The following is a 27,216-nucleotide window of genomic DNA, read 5'->3' as shown; positions in this document are numbered from 1 at the left end:
GGACCCGGAAACAAACTGGTAGCCAGTGCAGCTCTTTCAAAATGGGTGTGATGTGCTCCCACTGGGCAGCTCCAGATAAAACCCTAGCTGCTGCATTTTGCACTAGCCGTAGTTTCTGGATATTCTTCAAGGGCAGCCCCACATAGAGCGTATTACAGTAATCCAGCCGTGACATGACTAAGGTGTTGTGGTCAAGGCCTGATTTGTATACTAAATATGCTCATTAGCTAGCATACAAAATTAGGCCTGTTTCACCAGTGTCACCAAGTCACCAAGTTCTTTTATATAGTGACCATGTAGGATCTGGGCGCAAGGAAGAAAGAAGATCAAACCAATCCTAAATGATTCAATGGGCTTTATTGAGTATGAAAGAATAACAACATCAATCTAACTGAGCAGAAAGCAGAACCTTCTATCAGTATTCCTAACAGTATTTCAACCCTAGCCAGCACCAATATTCACCCAGTGTTCCTGACTAACATGTGTGTATATTAAATCTTCCTAGAGCCTAATACAATTCAGATATAGATGGAAAAAGGGGGGGGAGGTAAGGAAGGCTGAGGGCTGGCATGGTTTGGGGAGATCAGGAATTAGTAGAGGGACAAGGGGAAAGGAGAAGAAGGGGAAAGGATGGAGGGATCCAAGGCTTGTGTGGTGGCATATTACCAGGATCAGAGGCTTGAGAACCGTGGATTTTTCAGCTGAAGGAGAGAGGCTTTGGCTGGGAACAGCAACTTGGGCGTGATGGTCTGGCTTCTGGTGGTCAAGCAGACAGTTTGCTCAGAGCGAGGCAGAGAGTGAAGGTACCATGGCTGGGGAAGTCTAGACTTCTCACTGCGCAGTGGAAATCACAGACAGCTCCTGTCCATGGACAGAGTTCCTGCTTGTTGCCTCGCGGCTTAGCAGCTTGTAGGCACAAGATTGTGCTTGTAGGCACAAGATTGCTCGTTCTCTGTCCAGTAAGCCTCATTCTTTATAGTTGTATTTTCCTTTGATCTCTCATAGAGTCTATTCAAATCTCCTCATCTTTTCCTGGGTCCCCAAAAGGGTGACAATGCTGTTACCTTCTGGATAATGTCTTTTAATTATTCAGGATATTGGCCAGTCCAGAGAGATCTTAATCTCATCTTCTGTTAGCTGCTATCTTGAGGAGGGGACATTGCCCAAGGCAAATCTGCATCTCTGAGCTGCAAATGGGCATCTTCTCTTGTCCCAGATTTGCTAGCCTGATCCCAAAAGGTGTTAAAGTGTTAGTAAAGTAAGAATTAAAGTCTATAGGTGTTTTATTTTGTGTGCATTTACCTATGTTGAATTTCTATAGAGAGCAATTGAGTATAGCAGAGCAATCATTGACAAGGATTAACATAGACTTCTTGCAACAGGAAAGGGGAGATCAGCCTCTGGCCTCTTCCACAGACATTATCTGATAGTGAGTCACATTTTAGCATTTGGATTGTTCTGGCCTGGCTTTTGTGCTTCCTTGAGTACCCATTTCACAATACAATGCTGGATCGTCTCTTCCTCATGAGGTCTGGGTGTCAGTTCACCCTGAGTCCAGGCATTAATTCATTTCTTAATATAAAATGAAATCAGACACAGGCCTGAATTCCATATACTTCTGGGCCGGTACCTCTGGGTCTAATATGTTGGGAAACCCTAGCTGCCGCATTTTGCACTAGCTGCAGTTTCTGGATATTCTTCAAGAGCAGCCCCACGTAGAGCGCGTTACAGTAATCCAGCCGTGACGTAACTAAGGCATGGGTAACCGTGGCCAGATCTGCCTTCTCGAGAAAGGGACTCAGCTGGCGCACTAGCCGAAGCCGTGCAAAGGCACCCCTGGCCACCGCCTCCAACTGAGCTCCCAAAAGCAGAGCAGGGTCCAGTAATACCCCCAAGCTCTGTTGCAAGATTTGGCTTTTTTAAAGCCAAATTTTGGGTTACGGCCCATTTGACTTAGGAGTATACCCCTGAGGTTCTGGAGACCCTGCCCCCAAGCTGCGTACTTGCTCCTTCAAGGGGAGTGCAACCCCAACCAGAACCAGTAAAATCTCCTCATCCCGATTGGCTCTCCTACTGACCAACATTACCTCCGTCTTGTCCGGATTCAATTTCAGTTTGTTAGCCCACATCCAACCCATTACGGCCTCCAGCCCCTGAATCAGGACATCCACTACCTCCCTAGGATCAGGTGACAAGGAGAGATAAAGCTGAGTGTCATCCACATATTGCTAACAACTCAGTCCAAGCCCCTGGATTGACCTTTCCCTGTGGTTTCATGTAGACGTTAAACAGCATGGGGGACAAAACCAAACCCTGCGGGACCCCACAGGCCAATGGCCACAGAGCCAAGCAGTAGTCCCCCAGCACCACCTTCTGGACCCTCCCCCCTAGAAAGGACAGGAACCACTGCAGCGCAGTACCTCCGATTCCCATACTCGAAAGGCGGCCCAGAAAGATACCATGGTTGATGGTATCAAACGCTGCCAAGAGATCCAGCAGAACCAACAGGGACGCACTTCCCCTGTCTAGTTCCCAGCATCGGTCATCCACTAGAGCGACCAAGGCAGTCTCAGTCCCATATCTGGGGCAGAAGCCAAATTGAAAATGGTCTAGATAATCCATATCATCCAAGACCCTCTGCAGCTGGGACGCCACCACACGCTCTATCACCTTGCCCAAAAAGGGCAGGTTAGAGACCGGTCTATAGTTGTCCAGGTTGGAGAAATCAAGGGAGGGCTTTTTTAATAATGGTCTTACCATCGCCTTCTTGAGGCACGATGGCATCCTGCCCTCCCTTAATGAGGCATTAATAATCACCTCCAACCATCTACCTGTCCCCTCCCTGGAAGCTTTTATTAGCCATGAAGGACAAGGGTCAAGAACACACGATGTTGCCCGCACACTGCCCAGGATCTTGTGCACATCTTCAGGCTGCACCAACTGAAAAAAATCCAACACAATAGGAGCAGATGGTACCAGAGGCACGTCTGCCGGAACTGCCCAAACTCTGGAGTCCAAATCAGCACGGATGCGAGCGACTTTATCCGCAAAGTGACACTCAAACTCATCACAGCGGGCTGTGGAAGGTTCCTCCCCCATTACCTGGGGGGATGTGTGCAGCAATGTCTTAGCTACACGAAACAGCTCCGCCAGTCTGCACTGAGCAGATGCAATGGAGGCGGAGAAAAAGCATTTATTTGCTGACCCTACCGCCACGGAGTAGTCCCTAAAATGGGCTCTAGCTCATGTTTGGTCGGATCGTTTCATCGCCCTAAGCTCAGAGGAAAACCAAGGAGCTGAATGGGCTCCACCAAGCCGGAGAGGGCTTTTAGGAGCAACCATGTCAACAGCCCGGGCCATCTCTCCATTCCAGAGATCAACCAGGGCCTCAACAGGGTCACCAGCTCTGGACACTGGAAACTCCCCGAGGGCCTTTTGGAATCCAAGCAGATCCATAAGCCTCCGGGGGTGGACCATTCTAATCGGTCCACCACTCCTGCAGAGGGCAGATGGAGCAGTCAAACTAAACCCCACCAGATGATGATCTGTCCATGACAAGGGAGTTATCTCAAACTCACGTGGACATTGAAATCTCCCAAAACAATAAGCCTGGGGGAACCCAAGGCCACCTCCGAGACCACCCCTGCCAGCTCAGGAAGGGAGACTGAAGTGCAGCGGGGTGGTCGGTACACCAACAGAATCCCCAGCCTATCTTGGAGGCCCACCCTCAAGGACAAACATTCGAAATTCTGAGATTGCCTGACCGGGCACCTGGAAATGGGGAGGGTCTGTTGATAGATGACCGCTACTTCCCCTCCCTGACCCTCCAGGTGGGGCTGCTGCACAATCAGAAAACCCGGAGGACAGAGCTGAGAGAGACCAACCCCATCTAACTCATCCAACCAGGTCTCCGTCACACATACCTGATCAGCATACTCATCCACAACTTTTCCATAGCATGCCAAGACACTGAATAAAATCACAACGTAATTTTAATTATATAGGAGGTGCTACAGGATGGCTTCTTCCTGAGCTGTTTGGTAAGGCCATGCTTCTGCTTCTTCCATGCTGGAGTTGGTCCAGATTCAAAGAGATGCTGGCATGAGAAGGGGCCACAGTCTCTTCTTGTATGATCTCTGATTTACTGAGGGGCTCAGAAATGGACACCTTAGCACTGCAGATGCCGCTGAAACTAGCATCAGAAGGGGCCTCGAGTCTTATAGCTGGGGATCAGCCCTCAAGACTTTCTCAGCTTGCCACAGAATCATGATTTGTTTGCTACTTTGGATTTTTCTGTGGCACTTATCAGCTAAAACATACAGTTTAAGAATAACTAGTGTTTGAAAACACCAAGTGCTATACAATCTGTAGTTTAATATATTGCTTGTTTGTTTAACAATTGTATATACTGCCCTTGATCAAAGATGCCGCGGTGGTATACAACAAAAATGTGGTGCCACTTCTTGTGTCCTTACAAGCAATATCACACTTCTATTTGCACTCGTGGCTTGATACTGATTCAAAGATGAGATTAACCCTTTATGGACATGAAGAAAAGTGGCAGTGTACTGCAGAAACTGAGAGTGCCCCCAGATGTCCTGCCCCAGCGCTGACGCACCAGGAAGCATCACCTTCCCTATGCCATTCAAGCTTACACTGTTTGTCTGAAGAGGCAAATGCCATATGTATAATGGCCGTTTCAGTGATCAAAAGTGCTCCAACCTTCCGAGCACGAAAACAGCTACCACACTTATGGTGTTTGCTAGGGATGTGCACGGAACCTCTGCGGGGAGGCTCAAAGGCAGCGTGGGTGCCACTTTAAGAGCGGGGGAGGGTGCACCTACCCCTCCTGCCACTTTCCCCCCATGGGCGTCCATTTTTTTAAAAGCCCATCGAGGCAGCAGCATACCTCCCTGCCGCCCTGTTACCCCCATTTTCCAGATGTGACCGGAAGTCTCCGATGCCCCTGCGCACACCGGCCCATTGGAGACTTCCGGTCATATCTAGAAAACAGGGGCAATGGGGCAGCAGGGAGGTATGCTGCCACTCCGATGGGCTTTTTAAAAATGGACGTCGGTGGGGTGGAAAGCAGTAGGAGGGGTAAGTGCACCCTCCCCCGCTCTTAAAGCAGGACACACACACACCCACCATCAAACCAGCAGAACCACCGGTTCCATGCACATCCCTAGTGTTTGCCTCTCCAGACAAATGGCATAAGCTTAAAGAGTGCAGGGAGGTTGATGATGACTTCCACACATACTCTAGAATGCTCTACTACACAAGTGCAGCATCCCTTTCCCCCCTCATGTCTGAACAGGTCTTAAGTTATATGTTGAATCCCTAAAAGTTCCTAGGTGTTTTCTTGGATGTCCCCTACTGCTCAAGACTGCTGACCAAGCTTGATCTGGCTTAGCTTGGATGACCTTGTTTAGCTTCTGAGATCAGATAGGATCACAGCACAGCATGGGGTCACTGCACAGCTCATTTCATTGCAGGGTAGACAGAATAATCACTTAAAGGCAAATTCTTTTTTCAGCAAGCCAGGGCTAGTACAAACCAACTGCATAGTTCCTCCTAGGAGAAGAAATGAATCAAATCTTTGGAACCCAATAGGATCAGTAACGACCCTGTAAATCATTTTCTGCTTCTAAGATTTCTAAAAATGCACAGCAACTTATGATTGCACAATTTCTCCTCTCTCTCCCCATCCCAGTGTTCTAGCTTTAGGCATTGTTCTGTGCAATGTTACAAGCCTAGAAGAATTATGATCCACCTTCCAGCAGAAGTCACTCGCAGCCTAGGGCCCTAGGGATAGGATGAGTAAATTGGTGCATGAAATGACATAGTTCACCATTACTTTGACAATATCTAGCACACTGAAATGTTTGCACATCTATCAGTACACCCAGAGGCTGGCTAGGAAGGGGAGGAAAGGAAGAACTCCCCATTGATCCCTGTGGCAATCCTCTCCCCAAGGTGTAGTAGTGCCTAAAGCGGAGGTGTGTGGTGGAACACGCCCCTATCAGTGATGAACATAATGAACACTGTCTTTATTTTCCATTTGTCTTTGTTTATAAATACAGGAGAACCTTGTTATTCACATGTTCCATATCCGCGGTTTCTCATATCTACAGTTGGGGAATTGGTATACATGGGGGGGAAACAGCAACTAAGGGGTTAATTTTTGTGTATCCCCAGGTTGGAAATGATCTCTCAGGTCATTTCTGGCTGCCACTTTGAGATCAGGAGCCTCAAAATGGCTCCTTTTTGCAGGAAAAAGGGCAAAAACCCACTATTTGGGGCCAATTTTTTGGCTGTTGGGGGGCATTGCTGTACTGCTGGGGACATGTGGATCATGGTAGGCCCTTCCCCCTGCATTTATTCGGCCATTTCCCTCTTTTTTGGAACGTTTTCTCAACCTCCAGGAACCTAACCCCCGTGATCCCAATTGCCCCAATGCCCAATTCACGGTTTCCTTAGCAGCAGAGAACAAAACCCCCATGAATACAGAGGTTCTCCTGTATACTTTATCCCTATGACTAAATTTGGTCTATATCGGTTAGTTAGCCCACTTGCATCTCAAATGTTCAAAGTATGTTGTTCACAGCTAACAACATACAACCAGTGTGGTGTAGTGGTTAGAGTGCTGGACTAGGACTGGGAGACCTGAGTTCAAATCCCCATTCAGCCATGAAACTAGCTGGGTGACTCTGGGCCAGTCACTTCTCTCTCAGCCTAACCTACTTCACAGGGTTGTTGTGAAAGAGAAACTCAAGTATGTAGTACACTGCTCTGGGCTCCTTGGAGGAAGAGCGGGATATAAATGTTAATAATTATAATAATAATAATAACAACAACTACTACTACTAACAATAAACTGAGGTAGTTTTCCAAGTACAACAAACTGTCCTGTTGATGTTCTTAATTTTCAAGTGGTGTTTTAACCTTTGTACACTGCCTAGACAGTGTTTGCTTGAAGTAGTATATAAATGTAACAAGAAATAAACAAGCAAAAGCTGTTCAGCCCTCAACAAATTTACCTAAATGGCAAGGCATGTAGGCCCCAAACCACATCTAATTTTATAGATGTAATGTTGGCTAATAATTGTGCTGTTGGGCTTACATACATGGGAATTTTCAAGTACTACTAAGTGGCACAGCGGGAAAATGCTTGACTAACAAGCAGAAGGTTGCCAGTTTGAATCTCCATTGGTATGTTTCCCAGACTATGGGAAACACCTATATCGAGCAGCAGCGATATAGGAAGATGCTGAAAGGCATCATCTCTTACTGCGTGGGAGGAGGCGATGGTAAACCCCTCCTGTATTCTACCAAAAGAAAACCTCAGGGCTCTGTCAGCACCAGGAGTTGGAATCAACTTGACAGCACACGGTACCTTTTATTTAGGCACTAGGCCTAGAGTGCTATATAGGCAAGGCACTAGGCAAATATTGCATCCACACTTTTTTCTCATTTTGTAGGCTCAAGATTAAAATGTGTGTGTGTAGGCAGCACTTACCTCAGGTGCTCATTCTTTCCATTATTTTTGTCTTTCAGTCATCAAAGAAGTTTTTCCCGCTGACATTTTTTGGATCAATTTCTTGGATAGCAGTATTTTCTTATTTAATGGTCTGGTGGGCCCATCAGGTAAGTCAGTAGTATAGACTTGTTCTCATGTTTTGTTTGAGTGTAATCATTTCCATCTTTACCACATGCTGGGTCAGCATCAGGGCATTTGTTAGGGTTTATTGGCTGACATCCTGACCAAATTACTTAATGGAAGTCCCACTGAAATTAAGTCACATGATTCTCAAAATGAAGGTCGTGCATCCCAAGTGTGTAGGCTCATGAGAACCCCTGCAAATCCCTCCAACCCAGCCCGCTCAAATGTGGGTAGCCCAGATCCTATACCTTATACTTTATCGAAGTAGGATGAAAATAGCGGACATCCAGCCTCGGTGTGTGGATTGTGTGGGTTCATTTGCCATTTTTAGGAGTCCCCAGGAGCAAGCAGCCATGTTTGTAACATGGCACCTGTGGCTACAAGGACTGGTATCTGTGAATGTGCCACTCTGCAAACCACACCCTGTGATCCTTTGCTTGCAATGCCTTCTGTAGGGCTGGTCTAGCCTCCGTAGTCAATCAAGGGACAGCTGATAGTGTAATGAGGGTTCCTGGTCTCCTGGTAATGCATGTTGGGATAGCTCATTTGATCCTTGGAGGATCCAGCTCCCGATATCAAAAATTGAGACCATGGCTGCCTGAACCATCTGGATGCTGAGACAGCGACTCAGACAGAGGGTCTGTGGAGACCAGGGTAAGAGATCTTCCCCCTGCCCCAACCACCCCCATATGATTCTATGCAGGGCTCTGTAAGCTTAGAGTTACTGCAGAGTAGAGCTATTAAGCAACTTAGTCTGGATGTCAGCCACTGACTCGAGGGCTTCTTGTACCTTGGCAAACAGGCATGTGGAGAGATGGGTACATAGATGTAACTTGGAAGATGCTGAAGAGCCAGTGAAAACACTTAGAAATGGGATAATGCGATCTGGCAATAACTTTATTTTAACACAGCCAGTTTGTATTAAAATGTGTTTTTTTGTAACCCGCTCTGAGATCTTTGTGTATAAAATGGGCTAGAAATGTAAGTAAGTAAATTAAATAAAATTTAACTGAATATAAGAATAGGCCAGTGAAGTAGAAGCAACTTCAGTAAAGTAGGTAAGAGTAAGATGGTGACACAGCGATATGGGCATAACTGGTGCAGAAACAGGCTGTGCATTCAGTGTCTCAGTAGTTGAAATAATCAGGTGCAAAATTTCAGCCATTTTGGTGCACAGTGGATTTCAGGGGAAAAACACTTGCAAAGCACTTGCCCCTTTCCATGACTAGAAGAAGTGGAATAGATTGTGCCAAGGTTCCCAACCTGTGGTTCCCCAGATGTTGCTGAACTACAACTCCCATCATTCCCACCTACAATTTATTGTGGCTGGGGATGATGGGAGTTGTAGTTCATCAACATCTGGAGGAACACAGGTTGGGGACCCCTGGATTATGCAAAATGGTTGTCTTACTGCAGGATGTATACAGGAGCTCTTGTTGGTAAAGAATATTGGGATTTTTGTAGTATACAGAATATGTGTACAACCACTCTTTTCTCAGCCTCAGTTCATAGGGTTGCTCTTGGGAATTCAGCAAGATAATTAATGTGAAGCACTTTCAACCCTCAAACGTGCTATACAAATGCTAAGTATTATTATTAGATGCCTAAAGGAACTGAAAAAATTGGAGAAGAAAAAGGAATAAAACTAGGCAATGACTTAGATGTAAACAGGATTGAGTTGACCAGTTCTTTTGGTTTCAAGCTTTTGAATAACTAAGGCTGAAATCCATAGCATACTTACATATAAGTAAATCTTGTTGATATCAGTGGAACTTTTGAATAACCATGGTTTACTTCATTCACTGAGGATTAAGTGTAAATTGCTGCTAAGTGACCCTGCACATGCATCAACTAAGGGTCAAACTACAAGTTGCAGGAAGTATGTGATTAATGCTTCCATGTTTGCTTCCATGTTTCCAACCCCCACCACCCACAATTGCTGTTTATAAAGGGGAGGAAGTTTCAAAAAGCAAATGTGAGCTTTTTTCCCTTGACAAATAGCAGCTGAGGTAGGGGAAATCTGGATTGGGACCATGACTGAGTGCTGGGGTGGGCCTGGACCACTCTGGTTTATTGTGGAAAAGGCAAACGTGGTCCCACCGAGACCATGTGATCTGTAGTTTGACTCTGATGTACACTACATGTTTCCTGCAACACTTGATCAGCTAAGCTTAAATCAGAAAGTGAAAAGGGAGGCTCTGCATGGGAATGAACAAGTTCCTCTTATCAAAGAACTATCCCAGCCAGGAAATCAGCCCTGCATTAAGTTCAGGGAGAAAGGGAGAGAGAGATCACCTTTAAAGTTTGTTTTCGCAAGGAAGTCTCTTGCTTTTTTGATTTCAGTGTATCCTTTTGTATTTTTCTCCAATCTCATTTAGGTTGGTGAGACTATTGGCATCAGTGAGGAAATCATGGGTTTGACCATCTTAGCTGCTGGCACTTCTATCCCTGATCTAATTACCAGTGTTATTGTGGCACGGAAAGGGCTGGGGGATATGGCAGTGTCCAGCTCTGTGGGAAGCAACATCTTTGACATCACTGTTGGGTAAGAACTGCCTTTAAAAAAAAAAGTTACAACAAAGGTACAGAATAAAACTTCAAAACGTTGGTTATAGTTATTTATCCTTGCTACTTTCCGCAAATTAGAAACAGGAACTCTCAAGAAAGAAGCAGTTTACACACACAGCTTGTTTTCTCCTATAAGGTAGTGATAGGCAGATGGTATTCAAATCTGATCCTTACATAATTTCAACGCAAAACCAGTGCATGGTCTGAAGACACATGAAGCAGCAGACTTGCTGAAGCTAACTTAGCTAATGGAGTCTGGGTCTGGCTAATAAAGGGTCCCTCCCTAGGGGGACCCTAGGGAGACCCGACAGGTGATCATCCATGGGGGTTGAACAGTGCTACTGTAATCTGCCTTCTTTAATAATACAGCCTTCTGTAATCTGCCATCCAGGTAAGACTGGAACCACTGTTGTGCCATTCAGTTTCATCTTGGCCAGGCAGTCCAGAAAAATATCATGGCCGATTATATCCAAAGCCACTGAGAGGTCCAGCAGAACCAATAGGGACAAATTTCCTCTGTGCAGTTCCCAGTATAGATGGTCAACCAAAGCACTTTCCCGTTCCAAAGGTGGTTGTAAACTAGGCTGAAATGGATCTAGATAATTAGTTTCATCGAGAAGCTCCTGATTGAAGTTGGGTTGCCACGATGCTCTCAATCTCTGTACTTAAAAATAACAAATTTGAGACTGGCCTGTGGTTCAAAACAGAGGGATCCGGCGAAACTGACTTTAGTAGTGGTCTTACACAGCCTCCTTTTAAGAGGCTATCACTATCTGACCACAAATGAGGCACTTCCTGTCCTTGTGACCCATACCTTCACCACCTCTTGCTGATTTAACTAGCCATGAAGCTAAAGGGTCAAGGGGACATGTTATAGGCTGCAAACTTCCAAGGCTCTTGTCCATATCCTCAGACACCACAAGCTGGAAGGAATCCATAATAAATAGGTAAGGCAGCTCCAAGGGCAAATTGGTTGTAATTACCCTTAATTCAGAGTCCAAGGTGGAATACGTACAAACAATTTTATCCACAAAGTGTAACACGGATTTGTCACATTGGGCCACAGACTCATCTCATGCTATCTTGTGGCTCAGACTGTATTCCACGTGACTCAGAACAGCTCCACTGACCAACACTAAGCAGGTGCAAAGGTGGCAGAGATTTCTGTCCACCACAGAGTAGACCCTAAAGTGAGCTTCTAATCAAGGTATGGTGGAATGTTTTGTCCATTTTCCCTTGCAAAGAACATTGTTTTCCAATTGTGAGAGCGCTATTCCTAACTGCAGTGTTACATCACTTTATGGGTTCTGTCTATTAATCCCTCAGCTTTGCTGGTGTGCATATTAACTGTAACATTCTTATGCTAGATGGCACTGGCTGACGTGATGAGGAAAATTGCTTTGTATTGACTGACTTGTCCATTTGATTTCTATTGGAGTACTCTGAGTAATTTCCCTCATCATGTCAGCCACTGACTATTATCTAGCCTAAAGACCGCAAGGACTGGTTGGGTGGCAAAATCCAGTTCCCATGTCCCCAACTTCTGTCTGGAGAATGGAGTGGCCCCTAATGCTAAAGAAGCTAACCATTTTGCAGTACTTTTTACTGCTTTTCAGTACATTGCAGTACAACCAGTGCTTTTCCTTTCATTGTCGTGTCCTGGAATGGGAATTTTTAGCCACACTTCCTGCATTTTCCCGCCTTATGCAGTTCAAAGAAACTAGCACCAGGTCACCTTCCAAAGGAATGTTTCAGTATTTATTTAGTAGTATATTTGTATACCATCCTGTGTTACCCTGTGTTCGTCTTTCCAGTTGCTATCTGAGTTAAATTGTGTTGGCTGACATGCAGTGGTGCTGTATCGCTTCACATCATGTCAGCCGCTATCTTGTACTTGTCAGCAAAGCTGGCCTTCATAACAACATTTCTGATGGCCTCTCTTTCTCAACAGTCTTCCTCTCCCATGGCTTCTCTTTGCAACAATTAACCAGTTCACTCCAGTGGCGGTAAGCAGCAATGGGCTATTCTGTGCTATTGTCCTCCTCTTCATCATGCTGCTCTTTGTTATTCTCTCTATTGCATGCTGCAAATGGAAGATGAACAAGTTTCTGGGATTCACCATGTTTGGGCTTTACTTTGTGTTCCTGATTGTCAGCGTCCTTCTGGAAGACAGGATTATCATGTGCCCCGTGTCCATCTAAGAGAAAATGGATGCTGTTTCTTGAACAGCATCAAAGAAACCAAGCCCAGACCCAGAAACAAACAAGAACAGAGAAACACTCTTGCAATACAAAATAAGTAGTGTTTTTAGAACCCTTTGAATTAAAGAGGGGGAGAAGAATGTCTGGAATCAGCAGTGGACACGTTCAGCTGGTAACATTCATTGCTGCTGAGCAATTCTGTGTGCAAAGTGAAACCAGCTACTTCAGAACATGCTCCTTGGAAGGTTCGACTCCTTACTGGATGGAGGCATTGTGCACATGTATAACATGGTGTATATTGTATAACAATGTTAAGGTATTATATATGCTACACATAGGATCTGTTTCCATGTACCTTTCTCTCTACATATATTAGTGTATACATGCCACACAAAGAGAGAGCAATGCACACACACACATATTTACAAATAAATACAGGGAAATGCTAATATCCGTCTTTGGGAGGCACAAATCTCCAAGTTGGATTTTATCTGTTCATGTAACCCAATGGAAGGCATTATCCAAGAGTTTTTCCATGAATTAAATGCCAGATGAGAAAAGACCTTTGGTGGATTACATGCTGTTCAGTTGCAGCTTGCACATGCTGTGGATGCCTCAGCCACAGATGCGCGTTTTTAGAATGGAGCATTACTAATTGTGTTCATCTACCAAAACGTGAGAAACAGAACAAGTGAGGTGATCACCTTTATAGGACTAAAGTTTTTCAAAAATATTTTGCTTGGATTATTCACATTCTGTATTTTCAAGACTTAGGCCCTGTTCATAGAGATGCATGTTCATCTCTGTATTAGTGCAACATCAAGTGATTATATATGCATGTGTGAAAGAGCCATCACAGGCCAAACGCCTCAGACGAGGTTTCATATTACCTTGTATACCATACTTTTTATGGAGGTAGTTTGCACATTCAGCTGTGAATAATCACAGCAAATATGAAAGTGAACGTCTATGCATTTGTGAATCACATTCAAGTGATGAGTGATACACATGCATGTGTGAACCAGCCCTTCCTCCAGTAAAGGTGTGCCTCACAGGTTCTAGCTTTCTAGGAGGTTCACTGCATTTTTACTACTGTCCATCATTGATAAGAGCATACTATGTATAGAATGACTGTATCTAAGAAGGACATCTGAAAGTGATAAGTAAAACCCACACTAAGGATTTGGAGTTTCTGCTATCATCTCCTCAGCATTTAAATAGAAAATGCAACTACTCTCTTTTTACTAGGGCAGCATTACTGTAAAGATAGGAAGGTCATTTCAAATGCTGTTTTCATTGGTATATTTGCCTTGTCTTATGAAAAAGAAATGGGTTTCTATGTAGCTTTTAAAACAAAATTTCAAAACTGTTGCATGATGGAGACATAAACATAGAAGTGGATCTGTTTCATAGGTGATTACCTTTTGTTATCTGCACTGCAAAGTTTCCTCACTATCTCATATTTCGTCTGTTAAACTTTTGAAGATATATGGGAAAGTAAAGTGGAATTAGTGGTTTGAAACCCAAGCTGGAATTTTCTAAAGTTGCTGAGAAATGTATTGTGTAGATCTAATTGGCCAATACACAAGTAAAACTCCCTCCTGCTGCTACAGAAGGCCCAATAAGAGGGACAGATCTAATATCAAAGGAGAAGCATCGAGCGAAGTTTCATATTTGCTCAAACTCAGCTGACTAAAAAACTGACTTTCTTTTACAATAAGCAGCACTTATCTAATTTGCATCTCCAATCTTGTTAGAACTCATGCAGTGTCATTATGCATTATTAGTGACTCATTATGCATTACTGAATTGTTGATATAGTAAGTCACCCATGCACAATGGAAATTTGATACCTGGGACTGTATAACAGAACTTCTAATGTTTTTGTGCTTTCCAATTTGCCTCACACTTTTGCTTTCATTCTATACAGTACTTCTTATTCTCTGTTGTACTCCATATATGTATATATCTGTACATAGCTATATCTGTACAAAGGTATACCCAGGTAAATCACAGAAAGCAAGCCTAGGTGAAACAAAGCATGTACAGGAAAACCTCAGTATTTGCGAGGGTTCCATTCTCAGCTATTGCTGCGGATACTGAAACCACGAATACTGAGGCATTGGGGCAATGCAAAATGGGAAGTTAGGTTCCGAAGGGGCAAACAATAGCCAAAAATCATGAAATACAGTCAGGGAAAGTGCTCTACCATGCTCCACAGGTCCAGCAATGCCCCTCAAGAGACTCAATTATGCCTTCTTCTTCTTTTTTGCTTTGAAATCATGGTTTTTATTTCTTTTTTCCTTGGGAAAGAAGCCACAAAATGGCTTCCACACACAAAATGACATCAGAGGTCATTTCCAGCCACCCTCGATCTGTGGATAAGTGGATTTAACCCTTCCCCCCCCACACATATACTGAGGTTGGGTGCCATTCACCCAACCGCGGATATGTGAAACTGCGGATGCCAGATACACAAGTAAGAGCCTCCTATATTAAAACAAAAATTGTGGAAATGAAATAATGAACAAAAGCGAGGAAATTATATATATTTTTAAAAGTTGTGGCAATCTGTCTGCTACTTGAGGCTTTTTTAATTGTAGAGTTCGGAAAAGAATCATTTAAAAGCCTTTGCTCTTAGATTTCTCCTGTAATATCCATTACTGTTAGGAGGTGATGCAATTTTGAAGACATGCTAATTTGTTCTGTGGCCCCCAAAATTGTACCTGAGCATATGGAGGCCAGGAGTGGACCTGGGCTTCACATGGCTCCTTCCTCCTGTTCATTCAGCCTGGGGTTTACTTGGACCACTAAATTCCACAGCATTTATTTCCATGTAAGTGTGCATAGCATTGCAGCCTGAATGGTATCCGTACATTCTGTTAAACGATGCAGGCTAGGCTTCCATTAACTTGTGTGACTAATTTTGGCACCAGAGGGAGCTTTCCAGGGGTGTGTCTCAAACAGCAACCCTTCATGCCATGTGGCAAGCCTTTTGATTATTGAAATCAGTTCTGATTTGTTAATGCTAGTGGGGTGGGGATTCAAAGCAAAAAGTGCAAACATTTCTGTAGGAACTTCCAAGCTCTTTGAGCATGGGTAAAGCACTTACCGTATTTTATGGACTATAAGACTCACTTTTTTCCTCGAAAAATATCCGCCAAAATTCAGGAGCGTCTTATATGTTTTAACAGTTTAATATGTTAAAACTCTGAAAAACTGGATTAAAATTAAGGTGCGTCTTATAGTCCGTAGCGTCTTATAGTCCGTAAAATACGGTATTTGAATCTTCACACACAGTGTATGTGTGTCTTTTCTAGCTCATATTGGTTTTCGGAGCAGATCAAGGTCATAACAAGGAGCATATTTTTGAAGTCATTAAAATAAATGTTCTGCTTTCTCATCTAGAGGAAAAAATGTTATTCAGACAAATAAATGCATGCTAACATTTTGGCTCTTGTGCTTCAGAGGTAGGAGAACAGAAGTTTGCACTCTGGCTGCTCTCAATAAGCTAAGGTAATTTAGTGTCTTAGGAAATCTGGTGGTAAAAGCTGATTATAGTTCTTAGCTAGACAATTTCTTACATAACTTGCTGAGTAAAACTGCTTTTCAATAGCCCTTCTTTTCCTGCTCAATAGCCTTACTTCTGAAGAAATAAAGGACTGGTATTGGTGAGGGAAGCACATTCCCTGATTTGCAACAGCAGCATGACTGAAATTGGTGGGCTGACAAAACTTCATAAATTGCTTTTATCCAATAATTGTGGTGGCCTTGGCTGCAGATTCATCTCTATAATGAGTATAAAATATATGCATTTTACATGGCAAAAAACTACTGCAGTTGATTTTTAATGGATCAAAATTCACAATAAAATTGAAGAGGCTTTAGAGATGAGGTGATTAAGGGCTATGGAATTCATGTTGTACGAGGAAGGAACAAGGTACCAACTGAAAACTAAATAGACTAGCTTTGGGGGAAAACACCATTTGTAGAGACAACTGTACAGGAAGCTGTGGGGTGGGTGGTTCTACAGAACAGAACAGCAACAGTTGGCGAGGACAGAGAACCTTTACAGGAACAAACAGTTCCGGCAATTGCCAGAGTCTCTATTTGACAGATGTGTTTTGCACTATGTGACATGCTTTCCAGGGCTTGGTTTCCATGGCTTCAACATTTCTAGCAGTTTAGGAATGTCAAGTGCAATACTGGGCTAGTAGAAGCCTTGTAGCCAAATGGTTGGTTGGTTGGTTAGTTCAGGTCAATATATGAAATTCACTTCCTCCTGCAACTGACATTCTTCTTTTTGGTCTTTGTTGCCTGCTAAGGGCTGTCAAGTCAAAATGCTGCAGGGACAGTAAAAGCCCAAAATGACAGAATTATCTTATTAAGGTCTATAATTCGGATCTAGCAATCTTGTACCCTGTCCCACAGTCCTTAGCTCTCCAAACTTCCCTTTGCTGTTCACTTCCTGTCAACAGTGCACAACCTTACTGTCTCTAGGCCCTGTTTGCAATTGTGCCCCAGCTTTTTCCATGGCTCCTTTCTTAAGTTCTGTGTTTCCACCAGCCATCATGACCACAAGCTCCGAATCGGGAACTCATTATGACCACAAGTTCCGTTCAGGACCCTGCCCACTTTTGTCCCACTTGCTGTTAGCTGCCATAACTTGACCAGTCTTAAAGCACCCCTTTACCACCCCCACACAAAGATAACATACAGACCCTCTTAACCTTAAAGAACTGTCACCTCTCCAAACAGCTTTTCTTGCCTCTGTTTCCTGACTCCTTTGCACTTTTCTTCACACCACTGTTTCTCGGAAAATTTCCTCATCTACATCCTTAACAACTTGTCACTTCGCATCCTTACCTCCCAGGGCCTCTTCTCAGCCCTTATCCTGCCCTTGTATGAATTCCAGACAAACTGACAATGCTTTGTGTGTATATCACAATATCCAGGATTATGTGTGTGTTGTGATTCCACAGAATCATAACAAATGTTCAGCATGTGGAACTGTGAGCAGCAATTTCAGTTTTTTTATTTTGGGTTCATGTTTAATATGATTGCATGTATGTTGGCAATGCCTTCTGAAATCTCAGAAGCCTAAGGCGTGGTTGGAATTCCAGTTATCACTTGTATGCCTTCAGGACTACCCTGCACAGTTGCTTAATTCTCCTTGTGACTAGCAAAAGCAGAACAAGTTATGCAAATTAGACCTTATGCAAATATGTTCAATTTACTAGATTGGGTTTCCTGGTCACATAATTTTATTTATTTTATTTTTAATGCAGATTACTCACAGCCCTGACAATATCTAATAATCTGTAACTGATTATCAGTTTACAGGACCTCTGGCTGACTTCAACTAAGCCAGGACTTTCCAAATTAATTTGACATTTTATTGGCCGTTTAATATCAGTGAGATGGATTAGCCTGAAAATAATATACTTTTGATAACTTTGTACTCTGATATGGCTGAAAGCCTTTATACAGTAGTTTCAGTAGTTAATAAACAGATCAATAAAATGGCACTTCTGATAGATTAAGCATGATTACATTTCACATCAGTGCTATTATGCAATGCTGAAGTTCCTGCTATGGGAAGCATCAGTAAGATTGAAGTGGTGTGTAGTTCTTTGATGGCTTTCTCTGCAGAGACAAGTTTCAGGTTCTTCTGTAGCTGGAAATAAATGAGTGCTTCTGCTCCAGCTAGTTTTAAACTGGTGAAATTCCTATCAGAACTATAAAGCGAGTGTAGTTTTTCTCTGTGTGTGCAAGGAAAGCCATTCATATAATGGACACTTGAAGAAATGTGCTGAGAAGTGATGTTGAGTTTGAAATGGGTAGATGTTAGGTATGCAAGTACAATTTTTTCATGTACATACATACAATTGTTTCACAGTGGCACATCAAGTAAAGGGGGTTGATATTTTATTTAAACATGCGCACTGTGGTTCTGCCTCCATGAGGCACCCAAGCTAGCTAACAGTATTAAAAATCAATAACAAGCAAGTTTTAAATATACATGTTTAGTTTAAGACATAGAATAAAATATATTAAAATTCAGCATCCAGAAGAAAGTAAGATCTTTAGGTCTTTAGTATAAGACATAGAATAAAAATTTTATTATTAAAATTCAGCATCCAGAAGAAAACAAGCCCTTTAGCTCTTCTTTTCTTCTGGATGCTGTATTTTAATAATAAAAATTTTTATTCTTATACTAAACTTTTGTATTGTAAACTTGCTTATTACTGATTTTTAATACTGTTAACTGGCTTGGGTGCCTCACTGAGGCAGAACCACAGCACATACATGTTTAAATAAAATATCAACCCCCTTTACTTGATGCATCCCTGTGAAATAATTGTATGTTTGTATGTACATGAAAAAAGTTGCATCATACAGCAACCCAGCACTAGGTACTAACATTTAATGCCAAAGATGATATTGTCAGAGGGCCAAGCACTCATACTGGAAGACTCTAAATAACAATTTTCAGCTTCCCTCCTGCCAAAAAAAATATTGATGTGCCACATTACGAAGCACAACTTTTTCTCGTTAGACCAAAAATGATATTTCAGTATTCCAAAGCAATATCAAACAGTTTTCCAGTTCCTCAAAATGTCTTAGCCACTAAGAAACTCCAGTGTAGTTTTAATTGCTGTTGAAATAATAATTCCCTGTATCTAGGCATAAGGGTGGAGCAGTGAAGATGGCTTGTGAAAAAGAATGTGTGCCCAATAATATGACTCAGAATGGAAGCTGCCTTCCATTGAGTCACATCATTGGTCCATCTAGCCCTGTCCTCTGTCAGATAGTGGCTCTGAAGGTCTTGGGCAGAGATCTTTTATGACCTTGCTACATAAGATCCTTCTAGCTGGAGCACATGGGGATGCAAAGCCATATGGAAAACATCCACTCTGTCATACAGACGTACAGCCCCTCCCCAAGCTGCATGGGGGCAGGGGTCATGGACAAGTTTGAATACCACAAAGCTTTGTGCCCAAATGCTGTCACAGTAGGACAATTCCATGCATTACTGGTGATCTGGGTGCATTACTGCACTGACAAGAGTCTGAACTTGCTTCAATTGCAAAGGAGTCCAGTGCATATGGAATATTTTAGTTAAATGAACCTGGTATCCTTAACCTGATATCTAAAGTTGAAAAACTGATTTAATCATAAGACGTGCTTCCACAGTTGAGACAATAGCTATGTTACATAATCATTTATTTGAATTCTACATAATCCATCTAAGTAAACTATTTTGGTTATGTTGTAATTTGAGTAAACTTGGTTATGTTTTGTAACTAAAGAAAGTATTTCTGATCAAGTTTCTGAACTGACTCCAATACTGCAGCTAACGTAGGCATTTTGGACCTTGCATGACCAAAATCAACAAGTGATTGATTCTAAATTATGGTAATTTTGGAATTCTTATTAGGATTCTTGCATTTCTTTGAATGTTAATGAAGTGTCATTATCTTAATTCATAAGATCCTGAAAAATAAACAAAATAGCCTCTACTGAGTTCTTACAAATATATGGTTTCTGCTCATGCATAATTCAGAGTTATTCTCTATTGGTGCCAGTAAATGCTTAAATTGATCAAATTCTAGCAAACTTGTTTATTAGCTTCCTTCTCCACCTGTCATGGTCTTCAGTCTGTGGGGACCTTGACTCAGCTGCTATGTGCAGTGAAAAAAGTAAACACAGAAGTGCAAATCATATATGCTTTCTGTAATATGAAGTTTAATGGCAGGGGGTAAGTTATTTTAACATGCCAACTGCCTTGATGAGCCAGACCAAATGTTCATCTAGTTTAGCAGTCCATTTCCTATTATTTCTATTAAGTTGAAAAACCAGTACCTCCAAATACTGCAGGTTTATGGATTTGTGAATAAAAATACTTGCACCTCAATTGAAATTTCAATGAACTTAGTATCTTGGCCATGATCCAGTGGCAGACCACTTCAAATACAGCCAGGACACTTCCATTGTCTGCTTGCCCTTGCTGATCATGGCATTCCATAGCCAACCTGTGGATACATATTTCTCTAGATCACAGTCCTTGTGTTTTCATTATAGAGAGACTGTAATGTTTTTGTAACATAAGCCCAACAATTTAGTTCTTCAAATTCAGATTAACATATTGAAAGCAACAACTTTTTTTGAAGTTGACTTCATAAACAAGTATTGCAAATGGTTTTTGGGTCACATTTAGTCATCATGGGGCTGAACTGGAAAATGTGCCTGTTGTTCAATTGCTGTATTTCACAAAGTAATTTTTTCTAGAGTAGATCTATTCAAAGTAGTAGAACTGCTCCTGAACAAGTAGCCTGGATTGCAGCACAGAAGCTTTACAGTGTGATCCAAACTTACTGGGTCAGTAAACTTTTGCAAGAGTGGACCTGTATTGTGAAAATGCTGGCAAAGGGTATAAATGACAATCAGCAATTATTTTTTTAATAGAGTATTTTTTTAACTCCCAAGAGCATTCAAAATCCTTTCCCCCTTGGTTGCTAATGCGGGGGGAAGAGTATTTATTTTAAGCTGCTAAACTTTGCTGATTTTAAGTATTTTTAAAAAGAAAATGAATATATGCAGTCCCCAAATATGAATTTATTTTTATGTATACTTACTGATATTTATTGAAAGAAAATGGGATAACTGAATCAGTATTTTCTCTGTGAATATAAGTTTGTACATAGTGTGAACGCTTTATTTGTTTGTACATAGGTGTCTCGGAAATATTATTTTGAATGTATTTCTTCATTATAAGTACTGAATTTTAATTAATATGTTTTGTGCACACTTTTCCACACTAAGGTTACCCTTGTATTACAGGTAACATGTCCTTACAAGTCACTCCATGTAACCTCAAGCTTATAAGTGTGAAAATAAAATGAACAAATTGAACAAGACCTTTGTTCTTCCTTCAGCTCGAGAAGATAATTCTTTGTCGGTTCTTTTGTTTGATGATGTATATATGTCACCAAACATATATATGTCGACTATATAACAACTTGAGCTATGACTAAATAGCTCAAGTTTAGCACCTCTAAAGATCCATACGGATTACCCAACTACTTCGAGGTGACCTCTTGCATCCCTGCATAGGCTGGTTGTCAGAGTCAAACTACCAAATAATGAGTTTGTTTTTAACCACAGTGCATCTGTTCAGTAAAACAATCATTTTCATCCTCCCTCAATCCCACAGATTTCAAGTGGAGGAAGGGCAGCTAAGCGAGTGCTCTACACTGCTGCGAAAATCTATTGCACCTCTTTAACTTTGGGTCATGTCCTTTGTGCTACGTTCTTTACATGACTCTTCAAGACTAATTCACCCAGGTTGTTGGTGGTGGGGGACTTTAATGTTCATTTTGGGACAGGGTTGTCAGAGGCAGCTCAAAAGTTCATAGCAACCATGACGTCTGTGGGCCTATCCCAACTGGTCTCTGGTCAGACACATGATGCTGGTCACACGCTCGATTTGGTCTTTTGCTCTGATCAGAAAAGTATTCCATGAGTGGAGGACTCCTGTCATCTCCCCATTGTCATGGACTGATCACCATCTGGTTAAGGTAGAACTTACAGCCATGACCCACCTATGCAGAGGTGAAGGACCTATTCGATTGGTCCACACAAGGAGGTTATTGGATCCAATAGGATTCCAAGAAGCCTTGGAGGGGTTTAGGGTTAGCTCTGCTAATGATTCTGCCAATGCTCTGGTACAAAGATGGAATAATGAACTTAGTAGAGCAGTAGACACAGTAGCACCTAAGTGTCCTCTCCGACTTGCTTTAAAGACAGCCCCGTGGTATTTGGACGAGTTACTGGAGCTGAAGCAGTGAGGGAGACGATTAAAGCACAAGTGGAGGAAGACTCAGCACGAGTCTGATTGGGCACAACACAGAGTACATTTGAAGACTTATGCTATGGCAGTGTGGGTGGCAAAGAAGCAGTTTTTTTCTGCCTGCATTGCTTCTGCAAATTCATGTCCAGCTGAGGTCTAGGGTTGTGAGGGTGCTAGTATGTACCCCCTTCCCCTTGAATTTAAACTTGGAGCCATCAGCCAGTGGCTGTGGCATTTTTAATGACTTTTTTGTGGATAAAATCTCTCAGATTTTGGCCGAGCTGGATTCCACAGTTACTGCAGAGTCTACTGTGGAGGTGTCCAGCAACTCCTCTTATGGGATTAGATTGGATCATTTTCAGTTTGTGACTCCTGAAGAAGTGGACAAACTGCTTTGGTCTGTGCATCCTACAAGCTGTTCTTATGACCCTTGCCCAACTTGGCTTATCTCATCTGATAATCACATTATCAGAGAGGGTCTGGTTAATATTATAAATGCTTCTCTGAGGGAGGGCAGGATGCTTCCTTGTCTTAAGGAGGCTGTTTAATAACCACATTTGAAGAAACCTGCATTGGATCCCTTGGAGGTAGCCAACTACAGACCTATTTCTCACCTTCCATGGTTGGTCAAGGTGGTTGAGCGGGTAGTAGCCTCTCAGCTCCAGACAGTTTTGGATTATGCAGATTATCTAGACACATTTCAAATTGGCTTCCGTGTGAGCTATGGGGTTGAGAATGCCTTGGTCAGCCTGATGGATGATCTCCAACTGGCTGTTGACAGAAGGACTGTGACTCTGCTGATCTTTTTGGATCTCTCTGCAGCTTTCGATACCATTGACCATGGTATCCTTCTGGATTGCCTGCGGGAGGTGGGATTGGGTGGCACTGTTTTACAGTGGTTCCGCTCCTACCTCTCTGGCAGATTCCAGATGGTGTTACTTGGAGACTATTGTTCTGTAAAGCGAGAACTGAAGTGTGGAGTCCCACAAGGCTCTATACTGTCTCCAATGTTTTTTTAACATCTACATGAAATCGCTGCGAGAGATCATCAGGAGGTTTGATGCTGGTTGTTATCAATATGCTGATGACACCCAGATCTACTTCTCCATGCCCACCTCATCAGGAAATGCCATATCTTCCTTAAATGCCTGGCTGGAGGCAGTAATGGGCTGGATGAGGGATAACAAACTGAAGTTGAATCCAAATAAGACGGAGGTACTGACTGTGGGGGGCCAGGTCCCAAGAGATAGTTTAGATCTGCCTGTTCTGGATGGAGTTACACTCCCCCTGAAATATCAGGTATGTAGCTTGGAAGTGATCCTGGACCCAAAGTTCTCCCTGATTTCTCAGGTGGAGGCGATGGCCAGGAGCGCTTTTTATCAGGTTCAGTTGATACGTCAGCTACGTCCCTTTCTAGAAGTGGATGACCTTAATACAGTGGTACATATGCTGGTAATCTCCAGGCTTGACTACTGTAATGCACTCTGTGTGGGGCTGCCTGTGTACGTAGTCCAGAAACTACAATTGGTATAGAATGCGGTAGCCAGATTGGCCTCTGGGACAACATGAAGGGACCACATAACACCGGTTTTAAAACAACTGCACTGGCAGCCAATATGTTACCGGGGAAAGTGCTGGTTATTACCTATAAAGCCCTTAATGGCTTGGGTCCAGGCTATTTAAGAGAGCGCCTCCTTTGTCATGAACCATGATGCCTTTTACGATCTTCTGGGGAGGTCCAGTTACAGTTGCCACCGGCTCGTTTGGTGGCAACCCAGGACCGGACTTTCTCTGTGGCTGCCCCAGGGCTTTGGAATAAGCTCCCTGCTGCAATAAGTGAATCTCCTTCTCTGTTTGTTTTCAGGAAGAACCTCAAGACCCTCCTGTTTTCTCAGGCTTTTAGTTAGGATTAATTTTAATTTTTAAAAAATTGTTTTAATAATTTTATTCTATTGTTTTTATTGTCGTGTATTTTAATCTGTGACTCTTAAATATTTTAAATTTTGTACACCGCCTAGAGATAGACATATTAGGCGGTATAGAAATATGATATATAAATATATAAATAAATAATTCCCACTGAAGCATGCATGATTCCTCTCTCTGCCTGTCTGCTCAACCACCATAAGCTTATTCAAAACTTCAGTTAGTTCAGAAAATGATTGCATCTTTACCATTTGCCTCCTAAAGTCCAAGTCCAACACTCTTTATTGCTCATCTTGTTTCACACCTTCATCTGTTTTCTTTGGCAGCACTTTATCTTTGGAATTAATTGCCCATAGATATCTGTATGATTCATTCTTTCCCACCCATTAAGAACCATCTTGAAGGACACATAAGTGCTCCAAGCCACAGTTTTTTCACCCTCTTCCTAACAGGCTGAGATTTTAACTTTATGTATCAGAAAGGTTTCTATACTACTTTTCTACCAGTTAAATGGCTGACATACAGAGCAAGAAAACACTGGTGCAATGAGAAGAGCAGTCTTCCAAACTGACTGCACGAGTGCACCAGAGAAGGGGCAATTTTTTTACTCCTTCCCTTCCCCAGAAAGCGCTCTGTGCTACCCAGAAATATGTCCCTGGGGGCTGCTGGCAAGGTTTCCTCCTCCCCTTCCCCTTCCCCCACGCCATTTCCAAAACTTGCAAGGGTCTGTTTCAAACAGGGGCTGGCCCCACTAAGAGCATGAGGCAAGTCAGCATTTGGTACCTTTTGTGGCACCTTCTGTTTGGAATGCCCTTCCACACACAAAACACACTAGGTAGTCACAGGCAAAGCATCACCTTTGAGGACTAAAACAAATGCACAAGGTTGCTGCGAAAAATGGCAGCCCCATGTCAAGCAGTACTCCTAGCTTCCATTACATAGAGCAGCACAATTTATCTCATGTCCCAGTGTTTTAGCCCTATTCACAGGTTATGTTGAACGCATGTACAATCTCTGCACAGTGATCACACATGCAGATGTACAGTTGTTCACACATTATGATCTTCACACATAGAGTGGTATGCTTCCAGGCTTCTCTATGCATTTGAAGGGACCCATATCCAAATATTCTCTGAACATATGTGTGAAGGGATGAGGCCTAAACCACCTCTTTTTGTATATAAGAGCCTATGCTGCAATTGCCTTGCTTATTCCCCATGTTAAGAAAGCTGTGCAGGGGTCCAAAGTTCATGACTCCTGTTCTGCAGTTTGTTTTTGGAGGGAGAAGAGTTTGACTGTTAAAATTTTGGAGGGAAGTGGAGGTTTGATTTTATTGGGTATGTTAGTTGTGTTGATTGAATGGTTTGGAAAAATGGGAGGGAAGTTAGAGAATATAAGGTGGCTGCCTTCAGCAGAGTTTAGTGCTGTCCAAATGAAGGTGCTGAGTGTATTCCAAGTGAAAAGGTCAGAGTCAGAAGGAGTCAGAAGATCAAGTGGACATCAGAGCTGGAAAGAGTTGCAGAGCTGAAATGGAAAAGAAGAACTGAGAAAGGGGGGCTGAAAATAAGGGCTGAGCTAAATCATTAGGAGAGAGTCTCTGAGTGGAATCACTCTCAAGAAGGAAGGAAGAGTCTGGGATTGAAACCCCAGGACTGTGAAGTGAGAGCAGGATCTGAGGCTGAACAAGAGAGATGCTGGGGTTGCTGGAAAAGTTGTGGTGACTCCAGAGTCCAGAGTTGGGGCCCAGTCTTAGGTTAGTTTGGATGTGTTTTCCACCTTTTAAAAAATGCCTTTATGCTCAAATTGTTACTGTTTTCCTAATATGTAGCTGTACATGTACAAAATCTACTGTTTTAAGCTGACTATTTTTTTTTTTTAAATCTTGTTTGGATTTAAACATTGGTAGCTTTTGTCTGTTACCTGCACCCTATGCCTAAAGCCTTTCCACACTTCTTAATTTTTTGAATCAACAGAGGTTGGAGGGCTCTTTCAGTAGACTCAGCCAGACCCAGCCTAAAACCACTTGGTGGCAGTGGTTAAACTTTTATAAATCATGGGACTGGTTGAGACCAAACCGTGACATGTGGGGGAAGCACAGTGGGATCCATGACAGTATGTATGCTCATTCATTACAGAACCATGTTACATGTATACAGAAACCTGTATGCATGTGCAACATAACGTATGAGTGGGGATATTCTGTTAGGTGTTTTCCTGTGCCCACTCTAAATCATTCACTGCTGCTGGCAAGGGTGGAGAAATGCTGCATATAATGACATCAGACCACAGGGTAAATGGTACTACATGGTCAACAGAGGAATCAGGATATTCAACATAGTGCTGGTGTTCTTGACTGCAACTCTGTGATTCTTGAAACATGTCATTCTGCCCAGAGTTCTTTGCAACTGAAGAGAACACGCATTAGATTTAAACTGGTATGGTGCCAGTGATCTCAACAGGGAATTTTGTCCTAGGTATTTTTAGCTGAAAGCCGCTTAGCAGCTAGAAAGTAAGAGGGTACCGTCTTGGTGAAATGCCAGCTGCTGCTGAAACCTCAAGTGGCCCAGGAACATCCCCTGATGTATTGTAACCCAATGGTTTGCTGTGTGTTCATTAGTGAGGGGTTTCAGTGGTGAAAGGTGGTGCTTCTCTTTATGTCTTTGACCTGAGAACAATCAGTTGTCCTGGCCACCATAATGTCATGTTAGCATACGATTGCTTTGACAGCTGTCATCCTTGAGCTCTAGTGACCTGCAGTCTGACTGAAGAACTCCAAGAGAAGACATATCCTGTAAGTGTCAATGGGGAAAGGGACAGAATGGCTGCAACCTTATTCCTCCAGCATAAGATTCTCAGTAAAGTGAATTAAATGAAAGGCAGCCATAACTCCAAAGCAAAGGCAGCTGCTACAGTCAAACTGCCAGACTCCTCTAGATTAGTTTGGTTCATTAAGAAGGCTGTATAGAGCTCATGCTAGTCTAGCCACATTCACACTTAACAGGGAA

At 42.7% G+C, this 27,216-nt stretch overlaps 1 protein-coding gene across 6 annotated transcripts in view; it reads left to right on the top strand.

Annotated features, from left to right (window-relative positions):
* Positions 1-21,353, top strand: part of SLC24A2 (solute carrier family 24 member 2) — a 145,026-nt gene extending 123,673 nt beyond the window's left edge. For all 6 annotated transcript variants that reach the window (XM_053299912.1, XM_053299911.1, XM_053299910.1 and 3 more), the window contains 3 exons: positions 7,558-7,647; positions 10,042-10,208; positions 12,183-21,353. In XM_053299912.1, the coding sequence (XP_053155887.1) occupies positions 7,558-7,647; positions 10,042-10,208; positions 12,183-12,432 (507 nt within the window). In that variant the 3' untranslated portion in view covers positions 12,433-21,353. The remainder of the gene's footprint in view (positions 1-7,557; positions 7,648-10,041; positions 10,209-12,182) is intronic.
* Positions 21,354-27,216: the final 5,863 nt, after the last annotated feature.

The sequence above is a fragment of the Hemicordylus capensis genome, chromosome 2 (assembly GCF_027244095.1).
Source record: "Hemicordylus capensis ecotype Gifberg chromosome 2, rHemCap1.1.pri, whole genome shotgun sequence".
Classification (NCBI taxonomy): Eukaryota; Metazoa; Chordata; class Lepidosauria; order Squamata; family Cordylidae; genus Hemicordylus; species Hemicordylus capensis.
Note: the sequence above shows the minus strand (reverse complement) of the source record. Positions and strands in the feature narration are given on the sequence as shown.